The sequence below is a fragment of the Manis javanica genome, chromosome 10, assembly GCF_040802235.1.
Source record: "Manis javanica isolate MJ-LG chromosome 10, MJ_LKY, whole genome shotgun sequence".
NCBI classification, from domain to species: domain Eukaryota; kingdom Metazoa; phylum Chordata; class Mammalia; order Pholidota; family Manidae; genus Manis; species Manis javanica.
In genome coordinates this window covers 716,641-738,436 of record NC_133165.1, presented here as the reverse complement: position 1 = coordinate 738,436, position 21,796 = coordinate 716,641, and the positions used below count along the sequence as shown (strand labels likewise).

Genomic DNA, 21,796 nt, shown 5'->3' with positions numbered 1-21,796 from the left:
GAATGTCTCCTTTGGAGAAATGTTCACTTAAGTCCTCTGCCTGTTTTTAAATTGGGGTGTTTTGTTCTTTTATCCAGCCCCTTAGTGGATACACGATATTCTCTCCCACTCTGTGGGCTGCCTTTTTGTTCTACTGATGGTGTCCTTTGATAACACAAAAGTTTTAACTTTTGCTTGACAAAATCCTATCTATTTTCTCTTTCACTGTCTGTGCTTTGGTGTCCAATCCAATGGCGTTGGGCCTCAACGTCGCAAAGCTTCTCCATCTGCTGCTTTTGGGTAACAGGCTAGAGGGAAGTGACCCCCGCCCGACGCCCAGCTGCGGTGCTCTCAGGAGGACCTTGCACTCTGCGGCTGGCGAGGTGACATGCCAGCTGCTTTCCAGGGGCCGCTGGGGTCTGGGCGCACCGTGGGCAGTGCCAATGCCTCAGCTCTGCAGCAGTGGGTGCCCACCGGCATGAAGCCACGTCACTCAGCATGTTCCACCAGGTGTGGCCCAGGGAGCAGGAGGCTTGTGTGGCAGGGGCTGCCCAGGAAGGAAGACAGCAGCTGGGGAGTGGGCCTCACTAGCTGGGGAGGGGCACCAACTCTGTTTATCAAAGGAAACTCTTGATGGAGAGACACCCCATGCACCCCCACCAGCCCACAGGCTGAGGCCCCAGCAGTAGGAGCACCTGCCGGGGCCCCTGGGGACAGGGGACACAAGGGATGCTGGGACCTGTGGCCAACGCAGAGGAGACGGGAGGTCCTGGGGACAGAGTGGCTAGGGTTCTCCCCTGGCCAGAGTGGACAGGTGCCCACATGCTGGGAGGGCCTCTGGAGAGTTGCAGGCTGGCCGCAAAGCCTCAGCAACCCCCAGCCTTCCAGGCTGAGCGGGAGCCTCAGAGGGCCCTGGGGAAGCGCTACCCTGGCTTGGGGACCCTCGCAGCCAGCTTTCCCACGTTCCCACCTGGTGCTTGCTGCCCCCAGAGCCCAGCTTGGTGATGGGACGGGGTCTCCGGGTGCAGGCAGGAGCCGGCTTGAGGATGAATCAGTCCCGAGCACAGCTGCTGACACAAGGGGAGGACACCCGGGGCAGCAGGGCCAGCATGCTGTCCCTGGGGCAGCTCACACACAGGGACCTGGCCAGGCCACCCTGGGGGTCCTGCATGCAGCTCGGCCTGGGCGGCTTCTGCTCCTGCCCCCAAGGAACATGCCCCCCTGGCGACCTCACCACTAACATCTCAGACTAACATTTCACTTCCCAGATTCTTAGTCAACATCTTGTCCATTTAACCTCTTAAACAATTACAAACTAAGTTGCATTTTTACTTTCAACTCTCCTCCCACTGAAGCCAAAAATGTGCCTCAGGAGCGCCTTAGCAGACTCGTTTGCACAGCTACTTGGGGGGAAGAGGCCTCTGGGGGCACCCAGAAACGGAGAGAGGACAGGGTGCCACCCACTTAGGGACACGAAGATCACGCAGACACGAGGGACAACTGGCTGAGGTCCTTGGCCAGAGAAGGGGAGTCCTGAACGCTGAAAGCTCTCTCCACCTTCTGACAGCGATGCAGAGAAGGTGGTTTCAGCTGTCAGGGCAGCAGCAACCAGAAAAATAGTTTCTCGAAACAAACAACTGGGTTTGAAAGCACGTGGGGAGCAGTGGCCAGACCAGAACCGAGGCAGCCTCGGGGTCATGGGCGCGGTGGGAAGCCCACGGGCAGGAGGCCAAGAGGCCAGGAAAGCTCAGAGAACACGGTGCTCAGCTCAGCTGGGAGGGTGTCGCTGGGCCCTTACGGGGTCGGCTCCCAGAGACCGAGCCAGGCCCACGCGGGCCGTGGGCTGAACTGCGTCCCTAGAAACTCCTATGTTGGAGTCCTGGCCCCCAGAACTCCTGAATGTGACTTCCTTCAGGACAGGCTCTTCACAGGGGGATCAAGGGAAGGACAGGTTATTAGAGTGGGTCTTAATTAAGTTAAATCAGCAAGAAAAATAATTTGGTAACTTAATTGAAAGTAACAAAAGGGGAAACTAGAGGAAGATGCAGACGTGGAGGGAGGACAGCCATCTGCAGCAGGAGGCCCTGGGAGGACAGACAGCCGCGGACCTACAGACACGGGCGAGGCAGGGGCCTCCCCTCCCCCGGGGGGAAAGGTGAGAGGTTCTGGACCCACTGTTTCCAAAGTACAGCACAAACTTTGCAAACACTAAAACAAAGGATGCACAGAATGAGTTTAGGAAGAACCTAAGCAGAAACACAATCGCGTCATGTCGCGGCGCGTGCCCCCCGCCTTGAGAGTCGCGGAAGTGCGCGTGCCGGCCCCAGGGCCGTGGGCCGGCGGTACCTGCTTACTGTCCTGCTCACTGGCTTTCTGGCCGCCTGCCGTGGGCGAGTCTCTCCGCTTTGCCTGCAACAGAAGGAGCCCTGGTGTCACAAGGAGAGCGCCGCAGACTGGACCTGCGCGGAGACCTAGGCTGCCTCTCAGGGTTTGGAAAATGCCCGTTGCTGACTCCTCCCCAGACAGAAAGCCATTCATCTGCTGCCTCTGCTCAGGTCTCCTGAATTCTGACACCTGGACTCTGATCTCTGACCCCCAGGCAAGCCCATGGGAAGGCAGGGCTGAGCTCCGTGCCCTCTGAACCCACAATGCATCAAACCCTGAGTGCCAGCAGCCTCCCCCAGGGCGGGGAAGTCTTGGGAAGAACACCGCCAGGCCAAGGACTATTCGGAGCTGAAGGCAGACCTGTGCCTGCTGCTGACGGCAGGCGGACGCTTCTTCCAGGAGCGGACAGCAACTCAGAATTGCTGGGTCTGCAGGATGGCATGTGCACAGCAAACCTGACTGAATCGCCTGTGTCTCCCATTAGCATCCCCCATGTATTTACCTTCCCACAGTTTAATGCCCCTGGAAGCAGACACCCCTTTTCTTGTCTCACCACTTCATAACTGATCACTCTGCTAAAAGTGTGTGTGAGCCCCCAGGTCTAATCGCTGCTTTGGCTCTTGATTTCTTTCCTACGAAGGCCTTCACGGGCACAAGTAATAAACCCTTTCTCCAGTTAATCTGCCTTTTGACAATTTAATTTGCAGGCCCCTGGACCCCGCACCTAAAAGTACTGGAAGTTCATTTCCTCTCCAGACTCTGGTGAGCCACTGTCTGGCACACGTGTGCTCAGTGATGGTTCTGCCCACAGACCTCGGTGGGCACACCCCCAGATCAGACATAAACACACAGACTGTACGCCGAAATGTCCCCAAACAGAAGCAGCACTGATTTTTGTGCCTGGCTTTATAGAAAGTGAGCTTGCAGCAGCGGCTCCGGTCACCCTGGCCTTTCTTCCTTTCTTGTTCAGTTTCTGGACTTGCAAGAGGACCCAGAGGGGCCACCAAGGGCGGAGAAAGAGGAGGTGCCAGGGGGCTGCCGGAGCCCCTTCCTCCCACTGCTGGGCAGGTCTGCCGGGCTCAGCCCCAAGGCCATCCTGGTCTTTCTTGCCTCTTGTGAGGGTCTGCACAGCCACCGAGCAGAGACCGGAGCTCCACACCTCGAGGCCTAGCTATGCTGTGAAGGGGCTCCTGGGAAGGCCCCGGGCAGGCCCACAGGGCTCCCCGCGGGGGCCTTACGCCCTCGGCCCTGTCACATGGGTGGTGCGTGGGCATTCCGGCCCTGGGAGGGGGGAGGGTGGGGAGGGCCGTCTGTCCGCCCAGCGGGGCAGTGCCGGCTCTTCCCTCTCGGTCGGCTCTGGTGTTCAGGGGGCCAAGAATCGGAAAACTGGGAGAGGGAAGCCGGTCCTCGACTCCGTCCCCTGCCCCCCTTCCAGAGAAAACGGCTGGTCTGGGGCCGCGAGGCGCACACCAAGGTACGGCATTCTCCAGTTGGCATGTCGCCTCAGGATCACCAGAACCAAACGGCCCTTCCTCTCCATGCCCCGCAGTGCTCTTACGCCCCCAAGATTCACCCATCTGCTGAAAACGGTGCCCAGGAAGACCAGCAGCTTCGACAGCTTGGTCCCCGGAGGGAATCCTGGCATCTGTGCTGAAATATTTTGCTCAAGTCTTTTTAATGGCCACTTCCTAGAGGACCTCAGCCTCCTCCTCAGTGCACTCCCGGCCCCAGGCCCATCTGGGCTCCACATCACCAAAAGGCGCCCGAGCCAGCCCCACCTAGGGGTGGTGGCTGTGCATGCTGCAAACGCACAGAGGCCGCAGTCCCCTTTCAAGGGGTCACATTTACACAAGGGAGCCTTGCCTGGGAGGCCCTGGGAGGTGGGCAGAACTGCCTGGCCTGACACTGCCACCGGGTGGGCCCTGGCCCCAACCCTGACCGTGGGCCTGCCCGGGGGAACCCAGCTCATCTGCTACCAGACACGAGAGGAAGCACTACAGATGGCTCCTCATGGTCCTGCAGGTGACAGGAGACCCTCTGTGTCACTCTGAGCTACCACCAGTCAACACTCTGACACCAGGGTGGGGTCCCCGTGCCGCAGGCGCCCACAGTTCAGTGCCCGCTGATCCAGTGTCTCTGGGGTGCAGGCCCCCAGGCTGAGGTCCCACGAGACAGCACCATTCAGATCACAACCGTGAGTCCCAAGCTGTCACCGCACTTCTTCCCGAACGGCTGTACCCCGGGGCTCCTGCAGCCCCCTCCCTAGCTTCCAACATTTCCTAGAACAGGTCCCAGGACGGAGGGGGATGCTCACATTTGCCGATTTGCTGTTGACACAGGAGGTGACAGAGGCCACAGGTGAACAGCCCAGCACGGGTACGGGAGGGAGGCACGGAGGGCCGGAAAGGGGGAGCTGCTGTTGGGAAGCAGGGCGCAGACCCCAGCACCTCTCTGAGCCCCTCTGTAGGCACGATGGGGCTGAATGGGTCTCCGGCCGCCCCACCTGCCTCAGTGGGTGAAGGTGCCTCTGCGCAGCTAGTGGGAAGGCACTGTGCGGGGGCGGGTCCACACCCAGCTGTCGCTTCTTTAGTTTTTTTTAACTGGGGGAAATTCACCCCAGGTAGGTGGGGCCTCCCCAGCGCACAGGGCTCAGTGGCAGCACATTCACAGGGCAGTGGGACTGTGCCCCATCCTGTCCACGTCTCTACTGCCAGGCTGGGCACCCACTCTGTGTGCCACAGCCTGATGTTCACGGTGCAAAACACCGGTGGGTACACAGAAGCCGCCGACCAGCGCCCAGAGGAGCACAGTGACTCCTGCAGGGGGTGGTGTGGACCGGCCAGCAGCAGCCCAGGCCACACCCACACCGGCCGGGCGGGTGCCTCACAGGGACAAGCCCCCCACCAAGGCTCCTTCCACCCAGAGCCTCGGGCCACCTCCTAAACCCACAAGTGTCCCAGCCCCTGAAGCCAAGGGGAAGTCAAGGGCACAATGCAGCCCTGCCCCGAGCTCCGACATGGCACATGCAGATCCCCAACAACACAGCAGGCACAGAGGCAAGGAGCCCACTACTACACCAGAGGGAGGGTGGGACTTGAGGCCTAAAGCCCCTGCCCACTGTCTCCTCAGCCCCGCGGGCACAAGGTCAGCTCAGCAGCAACCAGCACTTGGCCAGGCCTCTTCTAGACTCTTCCAGAAGGAGCCACCAAGCCCACAGGCACCGCTCGCCACCGTGTCACCCAGAGAACACATCCACCTGTGCCCCTAGCAGTTCATTAGACCCAAACACCACCGCAGGCCGCTAGCAGGACCTGCTGAGATGCTCGCTGTCCACTTACGTTTCCAGGCCAGCCGCCTTCGGCCGCGGTGCTGCTGGTGCAGGGCAGGTCTCGGCAGCCCCAGCCGTTGGCCGTTCCGAGGCTCTCTGCCGAGAAAGGGGGCAGCAGGCTGAGTGGCGACAACAGGACACCGTGCACGGAGCCTTCAGTTAAAGGTCTCCCACAAACCAGGGACTGAGCATGCGCCAGCCCCGGGCCATCCAAGGCCCTCCAATCACGTGGTCTGAACAGCAGAAAACTGCAGACTTCCCTCCTCGCTGGACTGGAGGGCACCAGTGCCCCAGGCACCGGAACCCAGACTCAGACTGAGTCCCAGAGGAAACCCTCGGGCCCTGAGGAAGGCTGTGTCTGCGAGCTTGCTCCTGCCACTGGGGTTCTTTTCCGCCTTTGGGAACATTTTATGGGCCCATCTGGCCATCTAACTAACACGTGCCAGCACCCGGCTGCTGCACCTAGGACCCCAGAACACCCAGAGGCACAACCACCTCGGTCCCAAGAGGGCAGCGTGGCCCCGACCTGGGAGCCCGGCCCGCAGCGGGCACGAAGGGCAGCGTGGCTGAGCGGCACTGACTGTCTCCTCCAGGGGCTCCGAAAGGCGTGTCCAGCCTTCCTGGCCCCGCCCTGGGAGCCTGCTCCAGAGGAGGGGCGTCTAGTGAGGCCTGCTGGGCATCAGGTACTTACTTTCCACGTGTGCAAAGGCACAGAAAGGACCCCGAGGGCAGAGGCCAGTCTGGCGCATGTCGTTGCACCTCGTAGATTTGTAGATCTGGGGAATGAACATAAAACAGTGAAATGAAATGGGGAGGCTGGACTGGAAACGCGTGTCCATGGAGAGTCCTGGGTTGGCTGAGTCATGACGCAGAGAATTCAGCTCCAAATCCTAAAGGGATTGCCAAAGAAGAGCGTGGACTTGGCCCCCGCCCCCAGCCCACCTTCCGTCCGGGCTTCCCTCAGCACAGAGCCGGTCAGCCTGGGCACCAGCTCCCGTACCCCGTCCTTGAAATCGCATACACAGACGCCTTCCCCACAGGGTGTCCTGGAAGCTGCACCTGCTCAGGTATCTGGTGTACACTAGGTGCTCAGGAAATGCCTGTTAAACGCCACACAGTCCGCTCTGTGGGGTCAGGAATTCTCATGCATCCACCCACGTGGGTCCGCCCTGAGGCGCACCAGAACCCAAGGCACGGACCCCCACACTCTTGTCCAGATCCCAAGCCGACGCCCTCAGGAAGCCTTCCCCGGCTACCCCACCCCTCCCCGCTTCGGCTCTCCCATTGCCTGCACTGAGGTTTTGCAGCCCACCAACAAAACCCATTTCAAAGGGTCTGAGTTTGGAACCAAAATATCAGGAGGCCAGATGTCACCTCCCATGTGTTTCAAAGCACAGAATCTCTGAGCAGAATGCAACTCAGGACACGAACAGCATGGCTGGCCGCAGTGGCTGCCTGTCAAGTCCAGGCAGCTCGAGCCCCCGGCTCCCGAGGGAAGGGCGCTCCCACCACCCCAGCTTCGCCTTGCTGGGCGTGAGCAGACATATGGTGCACACGGGCGGCAGACACCCCGGGGTGAGTGTCCACGACATGGATGTTCCGGTACCTGACCTGCTGCCGACATCACTGGGGAGTCTGAACCCAAACTGGGCGCAACAGCCCCGAGGTTGCCAGCCACCTCTTCCTTCTCCACTAAAAGCGTGGTTGAAATACCCACACGCCGTTAAGAGCGAACAGAAGTAGTATCCCCTGGGCTCTAAGTCCCAATTCAGCACCCATGCGACCCACATATAAGGCTGTCTGCTCGGGAGCCGGGTTAGAATCCAAGGGTAGCAAGAGCCCAGAGACGAGCGGGAACAGCAACGGGCTCGGGTGCAGGGCTGGGGGTGGGGTGGGGCCTTTTTGTGCCAACACCTCTGGTGTGAACCAGCACAAAATGTTCTGAGTTTCAAAGCTGAATGAATGAATGGACACGTAAACAAAGGAAGGACCCAGGAGAGGAAAAAAACTGACCTGCAGCCAGAGGGCATGCAGTGTGGAGGCCAGGACGTCATCACAGCCGACGACGAGCCCAGTGCCTCGAACTCCAGGCTCGGCACCCCCAGCCCCGGGCCACGGCCACCAGTGCCTCAAGCCAGGGCAGTGGCCGTTCACCAGAGCCCACGTAGGCCACATGGTGCCCTCTGCCCCCAAGCTGTCGCCCTCATCCCGCGTGGCACTGGCCGGTCCCATTTCCTGCTCTCCGGCTTGGCCACTCCCTGCCGCCTCTCCCCCACTGTCCCCCAAGCCACCTTTGTCCCCATCAGCCTGCCTCTCCCCACCTCGTGCGCACAGCACCCACCCCAGCCTGCTGTGCGGGTAGAAGTCTGGGCCCAGCACCCAGCCTGGCCCTGGCCCACCACTCTCCCTGGCCACGTGCTCACTGGCCGTTTCAGCACCGAGGGGGCCATGGGCTTGCCCACTTTTAACACAAACCCAGGTGTGCTCTGGTCAACTCAGCAGGCTCTGGCTGTCCACACCCCACACGTTCCAAAGGAAGGGTGGGCCTCACTCAGCCAGCTCCTGGGAGGTGACCTCTGGGCTCCTGGAATGTCCCACCGCTAAGTGTCTGTTCACTTGACCTTGGGCCACTCGGCATCATTCCTCTGAATGGGCTTGAAACGGGTCAGCACATCTACACAACTGACCCCCAATACAAGCCCTGGATGCCAAGGCTAGGTGACTTCCCGGCTTGGCAACACTGCCCACTGCACACACAAAGCAGGAGGGTGGCTGGAAGCTGGTGCCCAGCCTCCCGGGACCCCGCCCCACCAGGACCCACCCTGTGCTCATCTTGTCTGGACCCTCTCAGTGCAGGAACCCTGACTGTGGACACCACAGCTCTGTGCAGTTCTGTGAGTCCTTCCAGGCGATCACTAGAGCTGAGGGTGGTCTTAGGGACCCCAGCACAGCAGGAAGGGCAGTGACCCGGACCCACCCCCACAGCCAGGCCCACGCACCTCAGGGTGGAACTGCTGCTCCGTGCGGGAATGGCAGTACAGGCAGCTGTCCCCGCTGTCACACCTGGAGGGCTCGCCCCATTCATCGCCGAGCTTCACACTGGGGCACGGTGTGGACCTGGGGCCAAGGAAGTGTCACCGGGGGCCCAAGAGACATCTGCCCACATGCCCCCATACCTGGAGGCCCCAGGGCCCACCTGTACTGGAACCTCCGGGGGTCCCGCCGTCTGTCCCTGCCATTGTGGTAGTGTGGACACGCATAGCCCTGGCGGCACAGGCGTGGCGGCTTCGGGCACTGCTCGGTCTTGTAGCTGCCCAGCACGAAGTTGGTGTCTGAAAAGCAGGGTCCCCATGGAAACACGCATGCACGTGCTCACAGCTAAAAGGAGGCAATGAGAGCGCCTGGCAGCGCACGACGGCAAATGCCCTGTGGCCACCCACACCCACACAGTGCTCAGCCACGAGAAGCAGGGACCCCATACTACAGCACGGACCCCCGAGAACGTGGCGCTCGTAAGGAATGCCAGATATAGAGGCTGCCCAGTGTGCGATGCGGTCCCTCCTCAGGGAAACATCCAGAACAAGTGGTACATAGACAGGGAGTGGGTGCGAGGCTGCCTGGACAGCGGGAGGTGGGGAGGAGTGGCCGCCAGGGGGATGGGGCTTCTCTGAGGGAACCAAGCCATGCTAAAAGCCACCGAAACGCACTTGGACGTAGTTCATCTGAGCCCTGACACGCAAGACGGACTCTGGGTGACAGTGACATGTCTATGCAGGGTCGCCAAGTGTGGCAGGGTCCCCTCTGTGGTAGGGATGGTGCCATGGAGGCTCAGAATGTGGGGACCCAGGGTGCCTGAAACTGCTCCAGAAAATAAAGCCTGGTTTTGGAGATGGTTAACTTTACATCATTTGAATTTTACCACAAAGCAAAAACAAACAAAAAGCCACCAGGGGTCACTGAAAAGCAGGAACACGAGAGAAGGTCCTGAGATCACATCCATTGTTGGGCTCATTAATGACTTACACGTGCTGTTGTTTAGTGACACTTGCTCAGCAAGGCTGAAAGTGTGCTGGGGGAAAGAAAAAGGCCAGGGCAGGTCACAGCCGCGCCCGGGAGCAGGCAGCACACAGGCATCCAGGTGAGAGCTAATCCCCTCACTGTCCACCCACGCCGAGGCCCCCAGAGTGACTCACTGGGCGACAGGGGGTGTCAGACGCAAGGCAGGGATGGACAGAGCAAGGGCGTCTGGGTAACAGAGAAGCCGACTTTAAGAAAAATTTTTTAACATTTGGTCACCAGGATCAACCAAGCACCTCACGCAGGCAGATACGAGGCCCTGCAGCCAGCGGCACAAAACCCAGACGTGTGCAGCGCAGTGGCAAATGCGAGACCCAGGCCCCCAGGCGCCTTCCACGCTGCGGAGTGCACGCCCGGAGAATAACACAAACATGCGCTCACAGATGCTGGAGCAGTGAGACGTGCTGTCTGGACAGACCCGTGCATGAAGATGTGCAGTGAAACGGGGCATGCGCCTTCGTGGTGATGGAGGCCGCCTAAATGCAGCCAGGGACAGAGACGCCAGGGTAAGCTCGGGCCCGCCTGGACGGTGGGATGTCAGCAGTGAGGAGAGACACGCTGCCTGGACAGGAAGACACGGGCAGCCCAGACGCACCGGGCTAAGACAGGCGGCCAGTCTGCAAGGATGGGGAAGCAGGCCTGGGCGGTTCTCCTGAAGGAGGTGATGACCTTCGGCGCCCCGTGTCCACCCAGAACCCCGGGAGAGCGGGAGCCAAGGCCCCTAGCTGGACACCTCCGGCCCAGGTCTGCACTCAGGCCTCCGACACCGGGGCTTGCCTGCCCCACCACTGCCTCCAGCCCCGATGGTGGGGGGACCCCTGCCGGGGAGGGGGAGACGGAACGTGGACCTGGGTACCCGCAGGCTGAAAAACAAGGAAAGAAGGTCCCCTGGGCGCTCTCCAGAGCAGCAAAGCCTGGAATAAAGCATGTGTCCTTGGGCACCGGCAGCAGGAGGCTGCAGGCCCACGACCACTCTCTGTGGGGACTGTCACCTGAGGAGGGACAACACAGCATGGGGACGAGGTCCCCAAGGCCTCCCCACTCTCCTTGGCGCTGCCCCAGCAGGGGCAGCCCTGAGTCCCTGCCCAGCCAGCAGGTGCCACTTGCAGTGCCAGCTGGCCACTAGGTACATGGAGGGAAGGGCAGGCAGAGGGGAGGGGATGGGAAAGGGTCACACAGTGGCCAGACCAGCTCACCCAGGCCCCACGGCCCAGAGCAGGCGCTTGGAGGGGCGGAGCAGGGCACGCAGGGGGCAGGTGTGGGGAGAGAAGTCATCGCTGGGAGAAACGGCATTAAAGCACCATCAGTGTGAGACATCAGTGACTCAAGTCCGAGGAACGGGTCATGGGGGGCGCTTTGTGAAATGCCACTGCCCGTGAGATCTCCGGACAGGCAAAGCCACAGACAGGGCCAGCCGCGGGGGTGCTGGGGGCTGGCTTCCACCTGGGGGGATGGAATGTTCTGGAACCAAAAGGTGATGGTGGTTGCACAGCACCATGAATGTGCTCAATGACACGGAACTGTCCACTCTGAGACAGTTAAAATGGTGAATTTATGTTTTCTGTTATTTTAAAAACCCAAACCTTCACTGCCCACAGCCAGCCTCTGGGCAGCCTGCTGGGAACGCAGGCCCCGTGGCCCCAAGGGACACGGCCAGGGACTCCTGTTCCTGACAAACCCCACAGACCCCGAAGCTGCTCATCCAAAGGCCACATGGCGCCCAGCACGGTGGGGACTAGGAGGGGGCGTGGGCACCTCTGGGAGCGGGGCACTGGGCCAGCCGGCCTGGGGGGTGCCCGGGAGGAGCTGGGCCACTGTGCAATCCCCTCCCCACAGCGACTGAAGCTGGCCCCGCCGAGAAGCTGCCCCAGGCAAAGGTCCAGGGCAGCCTGCAGGACCCGAGGCCGGAGGCCAGGTCCCACGCAGCCACTGCCCCTGAGGAGCTGAGGGCGGAATCCCGACTCGGCCTGAGTCCCCACCTGATATGGAGGGGCTGCCCCACCCCCATCAGCGGGGCCCCGGGGTTACCTTGCCACCGGGGGTCCTCGCCCAGGACCTTCTCGATCATGGCCTGGCTGGCCAAGACCCCGGGCTGCAGGTCAGGGAGGCCATCCCCACTGCTGAGCTGGCCATTCTGTAGGGCTTCCTGAGCCTGCAGCTCCCTACAACCAAACGACACGTGGGGACAGTGCTGAGGTGTGTTCGAAGCCCGTCCTGAAGGCGAGGGCAACACTTGGTCATGGCACTGTACAGAGCCGCCTGCGAGGCCCTGGAGATACTGCCAGCCTGGAGGGTCCAGGATGGGCGTCCACGGGCCTCGGGCACCTTCATGCTCTAGGTGGGTGAGGCCGGAAGCCCAGGGAGGAGCCCGCCTCCCGCCTGCCCGGCACAGGGCGCCCTGCTTACCGGACATCACACACTGGTGGCCGCAGGTCCAGGGGACCATGGGCGAAGGCGCAGTGCAGCCCGTTCCTCAGGCAGTGGCCCCGGGCGTCGGTCTCGTGGATGCAGATGCCCGTCTTGTAGTAGCGCAGGTGGTACTTGCGCTCCGTGTCGCCCGCCGTCCGATGCAGGTAGGGACACCTGGCGGCAGAGAGGCAAATGTGCTGTTGGGCCCCTGGGCTGGGGGCCACTTCCGGCCCCACCTGCCCCACCTGCAGCCCCACCTGGCTGGCAGCACCCCACATCTGCTCCAATCCAGGTGGGATGCCACAGGACAGAGCACCTGCCCGCACCTGGGACCAGCCCCCACAAACCCCTCAATATGCAGCAAAAAAACACACCACATTTCCCTGAAGACCACACCTCATAATTTTTGAATAAAGTGTGGAAGTAAAATTTAGCCCCTGGATACAGCCATGTCCTTCATTTTTCCTGTCAAGAGTCATCAGGTAAGGGGCTGCGGCCTCCCCTGTGCCCTACCAGGTGCATTTGGGGACCCCTCAGGGAAGGGACGGAAGGAGCCTGGGGAGAAACACGGGGGCCTGCATGTGGCTGGGGGAGGAGGCTGGCGGGAGACGGGCAGGAGAGTGGCAGGCACGTGCGGTGTCACAGGCGCCAGCGCCAGGCCTTCCCAGGACAGGGAGCAGCAAACAGGCTCGTGCTGTGGGGAGGCCACAACTGCAGGGGGTTTGGAAGGTTCTAGCACAAGTGGGGCAGGGACACTGAGCCCGCCTTGGGGTTGGTACCTCCCGCAAGAGCCAGAGACACAGAAGAGGGGAGGGCATATGCCAAGACCCTGGCCGGCAAGGTCCCCAAGAGGTCCGAGGGACAAGGCAGGGGGGCCATCACTGCCATCCCCAGTCTCAGGCAAGGCTTCTCACCTCCAGCGATGGCCTGGGGCACCATGCGGGGCTTGGGAACGGCTGCCGGGCAAGCTGTGGACCTGGGTGCTGGGCATACTGGTGGGGAAGGTGGCGCTGTGCTGCCCAACAAGTCCCCAAAGAGAGAAAACACCTTAGTGGCCATCCAGTCTAGACCCCTGACCACAAGAGCAGACGCACCCCAGACCTTAATGAGCACCTGAGGTGTTCAAGGCACACGGGGGGGTACAGGACGTCACGCCCCTAGAGTTTCCGGGGCAGTGAGAGCCCCCTGTGGGGCCCGGCAGCCCCATTTCAGAGGCACACCCAGAAGTGGAGGAGGCAGGGCCTACAAGAGCTATCAGAGTCCAAGACACAGCAGCTTCAAGCCGGAAACGGCCCGCAAGCCCATCACACCACGGTCTCTGCAGACAGCGGGACGCCTCTGGGCCGACTCAAGGCTCCAAGCCCCAATACACGGTCTGAACGGGGCGGGCCCTGCAGGCCTAGGTCCAGTGAGAGGACACGCAAAGGACACACACTGGGCGGCCCCACTCGGGCGAGGCCCCCAGAGCCATCAGATTCGCAGACACAGAAAGTGGTGGGTGGGCACCTGGGGCGGGGGCAGGGGAGTGACTGTAATGGGGACAGGGTGTGTTTGGGAAAATGGGAAGAATCGGAAGTCGGTGGTGACAGTTAAACAATGACCGTAACAATGCCACTGAAATGACACTTAAAAATGGTTAAAATGGCAAATTTATATTACGTGTATCTTATTGTAATTTTAAACAAAGTCCCCTGGAGACAGAGGACAGACAAAAAACAGATCTTTACATGTTTGTATGAGATGTACTATAGGCCCTACAGAAAAGCACAGGGGTTGTCCCTGGACAGCATGCGGCCCCATCACAAACCAATAGCGAGCACGGGCACTGGCCCTCTGGGCAGGACGGCAGCACCTGGGCCCAGGGCCACACTCCCTGCTGCGAGGCAGGAACTGGAATAGGCCAAAGTACACCACGAGGGGCTCCAGGCAGCACTTCGGGAGGTGCTTGCGTAAAAGCCCTTTCTCCAGGGAGGGTATACACACCACCCAGCTTGCCCAAACTCATCCTGGCCTTCGCACAGGCGCTGCCGTGGGGCCCATCTCGGGGTGCCAGACGGTTGAGGCAGTCCCAGGGAACCTGACTAGAACACAGGTCCTGCCCCACTTTTCACAGAATATAGACACTAACACCACAAACAAATAACTTGTAAAATAAAGAGGCCAGGAGCTCACAGAGCAATGGGCTGGAGAAATGAAGAACCTACAGACAGAAACACAAGTGGCTCTCCACCACACAGGCACCAGCCCTGCTCAAGACAAGGCAAACGCCACCTGCCCAGCGGGGTTGGGCTTCAGGGAGCAGCCACACGGCTGGCAGGCCCGCACGGCTCGGCAGCCTCTCTGGACAGGAGCCTGGCACACGCACCAAGACAGGAGGCAAATTCACCCTCTGACCTAGCGATCCCACTTCTCGGGAGCCCCAGAGGCGCAGAAAGAAAAGGGAAACAAGGCCTGTGTGTGATCGCCAAGGCCGGAATGGCCTGGGCCAGGGGATGAGCATGGGGCTGGTGCAGCCCTGCGGGACAGGGTCCATGTGGATGGCTATGGAGGGGTGCCAGGAGGTGCCAGCAGGGAGAACCCCTGGGAAAGGGGGTCCAGCATGCCGATTATCTAGGGACCAGGGGCAGAAATACATATGCATCTGCCGACATCAGGACTCATGCAGGGAGGAAGCTACGGTTCCACAGGGAAGGGTCTCAGTCTGGGGTGAGGTTCTGGAGAAGGTTCCAGGGGGTCGGACAACACCACCTGGACATCACACCCCCAGACCACGTGTGATGAAACAGAACCAAACACACTAAGCCAACAGGAAAGCAGCCATTTTAAATGTCCCACTCCTCAGAAGTCCTTGTGCATGCACCGCGAGTCTGCGTGGGCCACCAAACACAACGGCCTCAACAGGTCCAACCACCACCCGGGCACGCTGAGCTGAGAGGGGAGGCACCTGGTGTGACAGCACGGTGCAGTCCACGCTGCACACGTGCACACATATGCCCCCCATGCACACGCCTCCCCCCATGCACGCATCTGCCCCCCCATGACACACCTGCCCCCCATGCATGCATGCGCCCCCCTGACACACACACCCCATGCACATGTGCACACAAGCTCCCGCACACCCAAGCAGTTCGCCAGCACCATCTGGTCTCCTCTCTGTCCATTACCATAGAAGCCAGAACCCAGCCGCGGCCCCCCTGCCTCGCACTGAGTGCCAAAGGCTCTATTTCACTCGGAGCATGTCGCCTCCTGCTTAGTACAGACTGAGAAGCATGAGCCAACCTTAAAACACCAGGGAACATTGATGGGAAGAACACGGCCTCGCCTTTACAGCACCTAAGAGGTGAAAGGGGAAACTCAGAGAAAACACTGTGGCAAAGGCAGGCCCCCTGCTCGAGGCAGTGGAGACCCAGGGGGCCGCTCAGCACCGCGTGCAGACCCGTCCTTGCAGGCGGTCCTGAGTCACTCCTGGGCTGCGTGCAGGCGACCGCTGGGCCCTGCCAGCCCCGCCCCCACGATGTGACCCTGTGGGACTCAGTTCCACAGGGCACCAAATTCACGGTGGCATCTATGGTTCTCAAACCCATCCACAATTAGTGATGCCAACAGTCTGATTACAACAGGGCTGCCTTGGTAGCAGCATGTGGCAGCCCACGTTGAACACAGTCTGCCACGACACTCTGGGTGGGACCACTGAGCCAGGAGGCGGGGTCTAGTAGGCATCCAGCAGGGGCTCAAGACGGCCAACTGTCCCAGGAGAGCCTGAAATTGGCCCCATCCCTCGGGCCACTCTCACTTGAAACAAGGGGGTGCCCACCAAGCTATGCCTGTGGTGTGAGCGCCAGGTGGTCAGCAAACTCAGATGCACATGCATCCACCTGGGCCTCGTCTGGGCCACGGCCTCACACTGCAGGGCCTGCTGGCCCCAGAACGTCCAAGCCCGCCAGTCCAGACGGGACCTCGGGACAGAACTGCAGGCAAGGGGAGCCACTGGCCACAGACAGCAGGACACAGTGCAGCAGGACTCCCTCCTGGTCCTTGGGGGCTCAGACACAGGTGGGGAGACTGGAAGGATTGAGGAGCAAAGCTGAATGTGAGTGACAGCGGAAAGATGGAGAGGGATCTGAGCATGGCAGACAACGACAGGCAGGGCCAGAGCGCAAGGGCAGGCAGGTGGGGGACGGCGGAAACATGGCCCTTGTGGGGAAAAGCCTGTGACAGCCCACACCTGCATGCTGACCACACACCTGTTCAGCCCTTCGGCCCCGGTCTGGGGTTTCCAAGGGCCGCCCCGGACTCCTGAGCTAGGATGCAGCCTCTCACCCAGACGGTTGGCTCCGGTGACAGAGCTACCACCTCCTTGGCCTGTGCCCTCTCCCGGGGAACCCACCTCTGCCAAGGCCTCCGCAGGGTGCAGCTTCCTGGCCTGGGCACTGCCTCCTGGTCACTACCCTCACTAAAGCAGGAAGGGACAAAGTGCTGCGGCCACCTGGGGTTTTCACACTGTCCTGTAGTGTGTTACACGCCCAACTCAGTCACACGATGGTGATTCCCTTCAGCAGGATAACCCATAACCAAGAAGCGCAAGTTTTCCAGGCTGGGAGCAGTCCCGGGCTCCTGAGAATTCTGCTCCTGTGCTCCGGACCCCACCTTGGCTTTTGCCTTACCCCAAGTCCCAGCAGAGCTCACTCACAGGGTCAGTCAAAGAGTAAGTTTACAGCCCCCTAAAGTGAGTGGACTTCCAGCTAAACCTTAGGTCCTAAGATACTCAAGTTTTTAAAATCAAACATCGCCGAGCATCTTTCATAGAAAGACCACACTAAAGGCACAAGTGCACGCATGGCACAGCAGCCTCACACACACACCAAGGGAAGTCCACGTCAGTGGGCTCCCACAAGTGGGCCCAGATTAGCGAGTGCGAAGGCCACAAGTCACACATCAGCAGCCCGCCAGCCGTGTGGCCCGTGTCCCGGGCGCCCTGTGAGGAGAGGGAAGCGCTCCTGTGGCAGCCCCCCCTCGCCCAGGGGAAGTGCAGCAGGAGCCCTGGAAGAACAGGGCAGCCGAGCTGGAACGTCACACCCCAGTGTGGGGTGGCCCATTGCTTCTTAAAAACATGAAAATCTGTAGCTGTGGGGGCCACTCCCAGGGACAGCCTGTGCTCAGCAGGGCGGTTAACAAAGAAACAGGGCCACCACCTCATACGCTTATAGGGTTGGGGACTGCGTGTTTTTCCCGATGAAAATGTTACTCTGGAGGAGTCTCTCAAGACCTGGGGACACCTAAGTCAGGGCCCGACTCGCACCCAGGGCGGAAGGTGCCGAGCACACCTGGCTTCCAGGGGCCAAGGCGCGCGCCGGCCCCGATGGCCCGCGGACGGCGGCAGCAGGCTCCGGGGGGGATGCCCGGCCGTCCACACCCCGCGACGCCCTCAGGGCGGCCTTCAGGGCGGGGCCGGACGCCCAACCGCCGCCGGACAGCCTCTTTGCTCGTAGCCCCAGGAACGTCTGGGCTCGCACGGGCGGAGGGCAGGTGCACGCCGGGCCCAGCTCCCACGGGTGCGGCCACGTGACCCGGAAAGCCAATCGCAGCCGGCGCCGGGGAGGGGGCGTGCCCACCAGGGCAAAGGGCTCCCAGGAGGGCCCCGCCGCCCCAGGGCGCTCGACCCCACAGGAGAGGGGGCGACAGCTGGGTGCCAACCTGCCTGTGGCCGCCGTCCCCCCTGGCCCCCAGCTCAGCCCCAAGGTGCCCCGCCAGCGCCAAAAACGCTGGACGCTTCTCCGCCTGGCCTCGGCTTGGAGGGTCTTTGCTCTCTGAAACATACTCGGGTTTTAGAATACTAGGCTGGTAATACAAATGTCCTAAATAGAGATTCCAACAACCAGCGAACCGAAATAAAAAGGCCCTGTCCCTGCGCGGAGGGGTGCACCTGGTCACGAATCCTCGCGGGGCCAGAATGCTCGTCGACGGGACAGACTGGGCCGTCCCTGTGTGGGTGACGGGAAGGCCCTCGCCCACGGCATGAGCGGGAGTCACCGAGGGGAGCCCCCGCGAGACGGCTGGCCCGTCAAACACACACCTCCTGAGCGTCAGAAGCCAGTCATCCCGTGCTCGGTAAAAGTTGGCAACAAAGTCTTCGGGAGACGCAGTGACTCCCCTGATTAGTGTGGGTGCACAGGGTGCTCCCAAGACCCAGGGCAAACCACCACGCTGGTCGCACCCCTCCTGTTTCTCAGAATAATCTGCATGCCATTTAGACTGCACGTTCATAATAAATAATTACACCCAGTTATTTTTTAAATTACTATTTGAGCCAAGCTTAAAATGATCTCCTACACCTACCACATAGTAGGTGCTCACCGGAGCACCTTTCATCCCCTAAGAACTGGACACCACCCCGACACCCGGCAGCAGGGCTGAACCAATACCGGAACATCCAGGGCTGGAACCTGAAAAAGCTGTCACAACATGCTTCCTTTTCACACATTAAAAAGCATCACCAGAGAATTCTACTACTTAGTCCCCCATACTGGACTATGGAACGGGGTCAGACAGGCCAGGTGGACGGATCCCCGCACCACAGCTAAACAGCAGTGTCCCCCAGGCGAGTCAGGACCCACGGTCCAGAGAGGTGACCGATGCGGTCATGGGAGAGGAGGGACCAGATGCCAGGCCTCAACCAGACAAAAATATCTCTTCTGAAAACTCATTTGCAGAAAATGTTGGCTCACAAAGCAATTAAACAATGCGCTTTCAAAGCTTCACAGAATACGGCACGGTCGTAACCGAGGCGGGGCTGGGCATGTAACTTCAAAGAGCTTCAAGCTGCCTTAGCAGCACTACTGAACTGTCTGGTGTTCGAATGAGGACTTGTCAGTGAGTGTATAAGGTCTGTAAGATCCTATACCATGGATTAAAAGTCTACTCCCTGGCCTAAGCATTTTTGGGAAATGAAAGAGAACAGACTTCACCCTGGTCTCTGCACGTGGCAGGGTGATAACCGGAGAACCAAATTCCCTCACAGGATCCGGGGATGGAGCCCAAAGGACCACCCCCAAATCAGACTCACGGCCACACAAAAGCTGAACAAGCTGCTCTCTCCAGAGGGCTGGAGGGCACAGTGCTGCCACGCCACCTCCAGGAAGGACCGGATACCCTCCTTCCTCTTCACACAGCCCACAGGGAGAAAGCAAGACCTCCCGCTACCGATTTCTGCCCATTAGATGAACATACAATCTGACTATATTTTCCTTGTTTTCCCGTTCTACATATGTCAAAATAAAGACATCTGTTCGTGACACCACTAGGAAAATTGTAAAAGAAAAAAATCCAACCAAAACTTTGATTTCTTAAACTTTAAATGTGTTACATAAATGAGTCTGCAAATAAACTTTCCTATCAATTAAAAAAACATTTAACATATAAACTGCAAGAAAGCAAATCTTCTAGGTACATTTGCGTCGTCTAAACGAACATTTTAACCCCTGACTGAAAACCAACCCCCTACTACTAAATGGTCCTAAACCCAAAAGGTATAAGGGCTGGTTCTAATGGAGGAAAATTCGAAAACTGTGTCACAGTCGAAAGCGGAAAGTGAAGCCAAATCGGTTAGCGCCAGGTAGGGGCGATCCCCGAGACCCGTAGGCACAGCCCTCCCTTGCCGGCCTAAACACAGGGGAAAGTCCCCGCCCCCACCGGTGCTCACGGAAACAATTCAGAGTAAAAATATGGTCCCCTGTACAGGTGCCAGGCGCTGGAAAGGAAAGGGGACCCCAAGGGGAGGCGGAGAAGGCCAAGTGCAAGCCAAGTGCAGGCCAAATGGAGGTTAAGGGAGGCCAGGGGAGGCCGGGGAGGCGGCGCGCACTCACTCATCGCCGTCGGGGCACACGCCGCTGGCCTCGTCATACTTGGAGCAGTACACGTCTGGGCTGTAGTTGAACGTGCCGTCGCGCCTGCGGAGCGGTCTGCGCCGACGCTGATTTAGGAAATGCCAATGGAAACAGGTAAATGGCCTGTGCTGGGTGCACTTGTGCTGCACAAACAGGGCGCACTGCTCTGTCCTAAACTCCTTTAGATACCTAAAAAGACAAACAGCGTTGCGGGTCGCTTCCGCCGCCGGCAGGCGGCCCCGGTGACTCGTAGGCGGGGCCCACCCCAGGCGCGACCCCCACGCAGAGTCCGGGCAGCCGCCTCCAACCCCAGCCCCCAAACCCTGCCTCGGCGCGTTCCTCGGACGCAGGGCACGGACCCCGACCCGAGAGGGATTCCCGGCCCCAGGCGGGAGCCCCCTACTCCGAATCCAGGCGGCCCTATTTCACCCTCCAATCCACCCTCAACCTGGGCGCGTTCCGTGGTCCCCTACCCCAGGAGAAGCCCCCATTCCGACCACAGACGCAACCCCCAAAAATTCAGGCGCGACGCCGCGACCCAGCCCAGGTGCCATCCCCGACCCCAGGCGGAGGCAGCCCGAGTCCAGATGGCTGCCCGCCCCCTCGAGCCCAGGCGCATTTTTCGCGGTCCCCGACCCACGACTCTGGCTGCGTCCCCCAGCCCCCAGGCCCAGATGCCACCCGGACCCGGGCCACCGCCTCCAGACCTCAGGCGGCGGCAGCCGGCTCGGAACGTGGGCCGCGGCCCGGAGCCCAGGCGCGGGGCGCGGGGGGCGGGGGGCGGCGCGGGCCCCAGGCCGCACCCGGCAGCGGCATCCGGGCCCGGGGCGGGGGCGCAGACGCGCGGGCCGGGGGACGCACACTCCCGCCCGCCGCGGCCGCCGGGCGCTGACCTGTAGTGGGTCGGCTTCTCCGTCTGCGGGGGGGACCCGCTCAGCGCCGCCGCCGCCGCTTTCGAAACCGACGGCATTTTCAGTCAAAACAATGCAGCGCGCATGCGCCGCGGGCCCGCCCCCGCCCCTCCGGATCTGCCCGCGCCGAGCCCCCCGCGCCCTCCACCCCGCCGGCCCCGCCCCGGCCGACAGGACACGCCCCGGACACGCCCCCGCCCCCGCGGGACAGGCGGCCGCGCGCGGACCCCGGACTCGGTGCGAGGGACACTCCCCGAACGCGCCGCCGCTGCCACTCGTGTGCCTCCCGGGTCCGCATCGCCCCAACCGGCTCCGCGTCCACACGCCCCGGGCCCAGTCCGTCGGTCCCTGGACCTCGGCCCCTGGTCCCACGCACACACCCCGCAAGCCCCGCGCAGCCCTGGGAACAGATGGAGCCGGCAGGTGCCCGGCGCAGACCCCGTGCACAGCCTGCTCACACTGGCACTTCACCCTTCCGTCCACGCGGACCCGGAGGCAGGGGCCAGCGTGCCAGGATGGGGGCAGATGGGCCCGGCTGCCCTTGGTACGGGAGTTCCTTATAGGGCGCACGAACAGGTCCTAAAACGAGCTTGCGGTGATGGTGCCCCAGTGACTATACTAAACGCTCTTTAATTGCATAAATGGGTGAGTAATATGTGAACTATGTTATCAATAAAGTTGACTTTGATAAAGGAATCCAGAAGGCTTACAGTCATCCCACCTTGAAGGTGGGATGGGGGAGGGTGGGAATTCGGGGAGCAGGCAGCAGCTACCAGGACCCTGGGGAGCAGCTGCAGACCACGCCCTGGAGGAGGAAGGAGGAA

The 21,796-nt window shown here is 60.9% G+C and overlaps 1 protein-coding gene across 9 annotated transcripts in view; it reads right to left on the bottom strand.

The window, feature by feature from the left end:
- Positions 1–21,093, bottom strand: part of UNKL (unk like zinc finger) — a 34,848-nt gene extending 13,755 nt beyond the window's left edge. For 2 of the 9 annotated variants that reach the window (XM_037005629.2, XM_037005631.2), the window contains exons 1-9: positions 20,955–21,093; positions 20,041–20,250; positions 12,176–12,352; positions 11,798–11,931; positions 8,889–9,024; positions 8,692–8,809; positions 6,384–6,468; positions 5,703–5,788; positions 2,326–2,388 (exon numbers count right to left, since the gene is read on the bottom strand). In XM_037005629.2, coding sequence (XP_036861524.1) covers positions 2,326–2,388; positions 5,703–5,788; positions 6,384–6,468; positions 8,692–8,809; positions 8,889–9,024; positions 11,798–11,931; positions 12,176–12,352; positions 20,041–20,250; positions 20,955–21,031 — 1,086 coding nt within the window. In that variant the 5' untranslated portion in view covers positions 21,032–21,093. Of the gene's footprint in view, positions 1–2,325; positions 2,389–5,702; positions 5,789–6,383; positions 6,469–8,691; positions 8,810–8,888; positions 9,025–9,715; positions 9,735–10,150; positions 11,059–11,797; positions 11,932–12,175; positions 12,353–15,457; positions 15,493–20,040; positions 20,251–20,768; positions 20,892–20,954 lie in introns of those variants that run through there. The other 7 variants (XM_073214407.1, XM_073214408.1, XM_073214402.1 and 4 more) reach the window with 7 other exon arrangements.
- Positions 21,094–21,796: the final 703 nt, after the last annotated feature.